Raw genomic sequence first — 5,246 nt, 5'->3', positions numbered from 1 at the left:
TAATATATCATTATTGGCCTTATTCATTAAGAATTAGGACCTGCTGACGGAGGGTTTTTTTGGCCTGAGTTGAATAGAAATATAGAAACTGAAATATATAAAAATATTCTATTTTCAGTCCCGCTTGAGCCAAACCAGAGCCTTTAAAAATAATGTCTCTATTTATGCAGCGCAAATTAAAATACAGTTCCATATTTGTTACACAGCAAGGGTGACTTCAATCCGGAAAATGTTTTTTAGTTTTTCAAAATTCGGATTGAATGGAATAGCAACGCTTTGACTGTTGATTAATAAAACAATCAATATTTGAACAGGTACATTCTAATAGTGACCGTTTCGGTTTGTTCTTAATTTCGCGTCGACTTAACAAGTTTAATATTTGGCCATTAAGCAGACCTACTTAAACTAATTTCAAAATTGAAGGTAAAACTGTGTAAATGAGAGCACGGGAGTATGAAATTTTATTTTATATAATTGTTAGAAAACCTAATTATTTTACTCCCAGAGATAATTGAGATTTTTTCAACAATTAAACCCGATTATAATAATATAATAATTATTATTATTTTTGTTATTATTATTAGTAGTAGTAGTAGTATTAGTATTAGTATTAGTATTAGTATTATTATTATTAATAATAAAAATCTTATTTAATAGACCCTTTTTCTTCTGCATCCCTCATTTAAAAAAAAGTCATCCTCGGAACAACTTTACTCACAGAGTCAAGTTAATTACGTATTTCTAGATTCTAGGTCACTGAAGCTTTTCATTGTTTGAGAAGACGCAAAAATGACAAACCAGAGTATTTTCTGGATTATAATCCAGGAAGAGGCTGTCAGGTCACATCTTCCAAATTATGGGAAAATTACAAATTTTCACTGCAATTTATTGGTTTTTTTTTAAATCAACATTTCGTCTAATTTCAATGTCATTGCGCAATTTGTTCTTTTATCGGATTTATTTGAGAAAATTGTCAAAAATGGACGCTTGACCTCCAACGGGGGTTTCATGAGGAGAAAGTAAAGTATTTTACGCTTAGATCATTTGGCTTGTGACGTGGACGTCACGCGCACATGACGTTAACGTGGACTCAGCATGTTTTCTTTACATCTGTTGTTGTGAACGAACACCGTAACGTCGCGCGCCGTGCAGATTACGTCAATTTATTGAAAGAAAAGAAAGAAAAAAAACAACGCGAGGCCCAGTTTGATCAAACTGCCTTCTTATTTCCGTGTTCCGTCTTAATGACAATGACGCAACCATGAAACCGCGCTACGTTTCTCACTGTCTGCTTTTATAATAATAATTATTAAAGTGTTTCAAATCCCCCCCGACCCCCAAAAAAAAGAGAAAAAATAAAGAATTCACTAGGACGCAAGCTCCGCCCCTCACTTAGCAACCATGAGCACGTAGCAACGTCCGGGCCAATCGGCGCTCTTCGAGAGGTTCCACCGACTGCGGTTACCTAGCAACGGCGTAGAAAAACCCCTGCGCGCTGACGTACGTTCTGTACCGGAGTATTATGGTCTGTCGGGAATTCAGAGTGGCTGTGCTAGCGTTAGCGTCCGCCAGCTAACGGGAGCAGCAGAGGGGTAAACATGGAGCTGTCCGCCGTCGGGGAGCGGGTGTTCGCGGCCGAGTCCATCATCAAGCGCCGGATTAGGAAGGTAGGAGTGGCACGTCGTGTTCTGCCGGAGCGGAGAGACGCTCCGCGGCGGCTACACAGCGAGCTAACCTGTTTGTTTCTGACGGCTCGCAGGGTCGCATCGAGTACCTCGTGAAATGGAAGGGGTGGTCTCCCAAGTAAGTCCCGCTCACACCGCGTCCCCCCCCCCCCCACCCCCGCATGCTCCCAGCTCCCAGACCCGCGCCGTACCGCAGCACCGCGGCGGAGCACGGGCGTGCGGTGGAACCTGACGCGTTAGCCCCGACACGGCTAGCTCCACGGCGGGATTAAAACTGAGGCTAACGACACACACACACACACACACACACACACACACACACACACACACACACACACACACACACACACACACACACACACACACACACACACTGACTCTGGTTCTGGTTCTGTCGGTTCGTGCAGGTACAGCACCTGGGAGCCGGAGGAGAACATCCTGGATCAGCGCCTGTTTGTGGCTTTCGAGCAGAGGTGAGCCGGTGGTCCCGGTTCTGGTCCCGGTGGTCCAACATGTCCAGACAGAGCCCGATGTCTCCGGTGCACTTTGCTCCGTGACGCTTAAGTGTGTGTGTGTGTGTGTGTGTGTGTGTGTGTGTGTGTGTGTGTGTGTGTGTGTGTGTGTGTGTGTGTGTGTGTGTGTGTGTGTGTGTGTGTGTGTGTGTGTGTGTGTGTGTGTGTGTGTGTGTGTGTGTGTGTGTGTGTGTGTGTGTGTGTGTGTGTGTGTGTCAGGGAACGGGAGAGAGAACTGTACGGGCCCAAGAAGAGAGGACCGAAGCCCAAAACGTTCCTGCTTAAGGTGAATCCATCACGTCTCACAATAATCCTCAAATAATCCGGTTTGATGCACCTGTTGGCAGGTTCACGTGTTAATGAAGATAATTATGCACATTAAAAGAACAATGCACCTTTTTAGTGTGTGTGTGTGGGTGTGGGTGGGGGTGTGGGTGGGTGGGTGTGTGTGTGTGTGTGTGTGTGTGTGTGTGTGTGTGTGTGTGTGTGTGTGTGTGTTAGGAACATGTTGACACATTTAACCCTTTCAAAGTCTTGACCACTGAACTGCTTTAAAATTACTGTTTTAATTGAAGTTGAAGGCTTTTTTTTCCAACACGTTGTCACTTTACTGACATCTGGAGCTTTAGTCACTGTGCACCAGATAATATGTTAATAACAGACTGTCTTCTGTCTACAAGAAGAAATGTTGTCCGGCTCATTAATGGTCACGAGCCTGACTGGTTTTTTTTAAAACTATATTTATAATAAACGGATATTATAAATGTGTTTGTTTTCCAGTCAGGTGGATGGATACTCGATTGTTCCCGAAGAACAATCAAAAGAACAAATTAAAAATAGTTGTGGTTATAAAGACAGCCAAGCTTTGAATATCCAAATAAAATTAAAACCTAAGAACGCTTGAGAAATAAAACTAATAGATTCATGTATGAATATTTAAAAGAATTTGTTTCACATCAAAGTTTCCTCCAGCAGCAGGGCGGTGGTCAGGGGTTCGTTTGGAGTCAATTCAGTCTGACTTGTTTTAACGTTGAGTTAATCTCATTTTAACTGAACAGGAAAAGGCTTTCAGGATTTCATTCAAGAAGTTTGAGGAATCATTTTAAAAGAAAAACTATTTCTGTCGTTGTCATTAAGACGTGGTAGTTTTCTTGTGTTGGAACAGGCGCAGGCCAAAGTCAAAGCTCGGTCCTACGACTTCCGGAGCGACGCAGTGCGAGGGATCAGCTACCCGACGCCGGAGCCGGTGGTCACCCCCCGGGCCCGAGAGGGCCTGAGAGCCGTCGTTCCCACCATCTTCCCCCCCAGCACCGTCAACCGGGGGGAGAGCGTATGCGTCAGGGCGCCAGAGTGGAGCCACCGCGAGCAGACCGCCGCCGACCAGCTCCTCCACTTACCCAGGAAGAGAGGCCCGAAGCCCAAGCCTCGCTTCCAGGAAGGCTGCGGCGTGCCGGGCGCCGCCGACGCCCACAGGAGGAGGGCGGAGGAGGAGGAGGCGGCGGCGGCGGCAAGCCACGGCGCTCACAAACTGGCTCTGCTGCAGGGCGGAGGAGACGTGAGGAAGTCCTCCCACAGACAGCCGGAAAACTACAAGCGCCATCATCATCATCTCCACCACCATCATCATCATCTTCATCGGCACCACTCACACAGCCGGGTGCTGGCGAAGCAGCTGTACTCGCACCGCGGCCTGCACCCGCACCGGACTGACCCGGACCCTCGCCGGACTCAGGACGCCTCCGCCTACCTGGCGCCCGCACACTTCAAGCACCACTCCAACCCGGGACCGAGCCCGAACCCGGGACCGAGCCCGAACCCGAGCCCGAGCCGGGCCGACCGGCTCCCCGCCATGGAGAAGCCTTACTTCCTGGACCGGCCGTCCCCGGCCCGGCTGGACGAGGAGCTGGACGAGGTGACGTGGAGGCCGTCGCTGGGAGACGTGGAGAAGGTTCTGGTGACGGACGTGACCAGCAACTTCCTGACGGTCACCATCAAGGAGAGCAGCACGTCCAAAGGCTTCTTCAAGGAGAAGAGATGATGAGAAGCGGCTCAGACGAGGTCGTGTGACTCTGTGTGTGTGTGTGTGATGTACATCCTGTGTATATATATTATATAAAGTCGGACGTTTATTTAATGTATTGACCAAATCAAATGAAGTCCGTTTGTCATCGTTAACCTGTGGAACATGTTTCCACTGAGGAGGTGACTTCCTGTACAGACTTTGTGAATTTCGCTATTTTGCAGTTACAACTAACTAGAATGTATTTTTCTTCTACTCTTATGTTCCTGGCCGAGAGCAGGAGACGCGAGGCTTCGGCTTTAAAAGCTCGCGCATCGAAGCAGGAGACGCGAAGCGAGGCTTCGGTTTAACATCCGGTCTGCGGATTGAAAGTTTCTCCATTTGAACTGATTAGACTTCAAGTCCTGTTCAATCTGATGGAATCCTATTAAAAAAAATAAATAAATACTCAAGCACTTTGAATTGAAAAGTATGAAAACTAATGTCTAACATTTCTAATTAACTAAATCAATTCAACTTCTTTCTAGCAGAAGGTGCATTTAATGACATCTTTCAGTTTATTGGTTTTTAATGTACTTGAAACTTCATGTAACAGGATAAGAATTGGTGTCAAACTGCTTTTTAGAGCTTTTCAATAAACCATTTGAAGTTTCTCACTTTGGCGTCATTTCTCCACTTTTTATTTAGTTTCTTTGAGACTTCGGCCATGGATGAGATTTACGCACCATTTAAAAACCCTCCCTTGTTTTTTTAATGGCGTGTTAATTATTCTTTATGATGTTGTTGCTTTTTGTGTCATGAGTAAAAACGCTGTCTTAATTGTGTTAAAGAATTCTGAGCTTTAATTGGAACTGAAAGGCCGCGCGTCATGCCGCAGAACCGCTTTTCACACCCGAGTCACTGATGGTTGATAATATCTGATCATTTCACCAAAAAAAAAACCTTCTTTGTTGGCTCGGCGGGCCGCGTCTTTGATTTTTAACCTGAAATCCATTTAAAAAGTCTGAAAGCTGAAATGCGTTGAAAGGA

The 5,246-nt window shown here is 45.8% G+C and overlaps 1 protein-coding gene across 2 annotated transcripts; it reads left to right on the top strand.

The window, feature by feature from the left end:
* The first annotated feature begins 1,487 nt into the window (after positions 1-1,487).
* Positions 1,488-4,872, top strand: cbx8b (chromobox homolog 8b). 2 transcript variants are annotated; one of them, XM_080464040.1, is made up of 6 exons: positions 1,488-1,667; positions 1,760-1,803; positions 2,093-2,158; positions 2,417-2,483; positions 3,363-4,255; positions 4,498-4,872. In XM_080464040.1, the coding sequence occupies exons 1-5, from the start codon at positions 1,599-1,601 to the stop codon at positions 4,233-4,235; spliced, it is 1,119 nt and encodes a 372-aa protein (XP_080320166.1). In that variant the 5' UTR covers positions 1,488-1,598; the 3' UTR covers positions 4,236-4,255; positions 4,498-4,872. The 2 variants fall into 2 exon arrangements, with proteins under 2 accessions (XP_080320166.1, XP_080320165.1); XM_080464039.1 differs by having other exon boundaries at positions 1,491-1,667; positions 3,363-4,872.
* The last annotated feature ends 374 nt before the right edge of the window (positions 4,873-5,246 follow it).

The sequence above is a fragment of the Lipophrys pholis genome (assembly GCF_963383615.2).
Source record: "Lipophrys pholis genome assembly, chromosome: 5".
NCBI lineage: Eukaryota > Metazoa > Chordata > Actinopteri > Blenniiformes > Blenniidae > Lipophrys > Lipophrys pholis.
The sequence above is the reverse complement of the archived record's forward strand: the minus strand, read 5'-3'. Positions and strand labels throughout refer to the sequence as shown.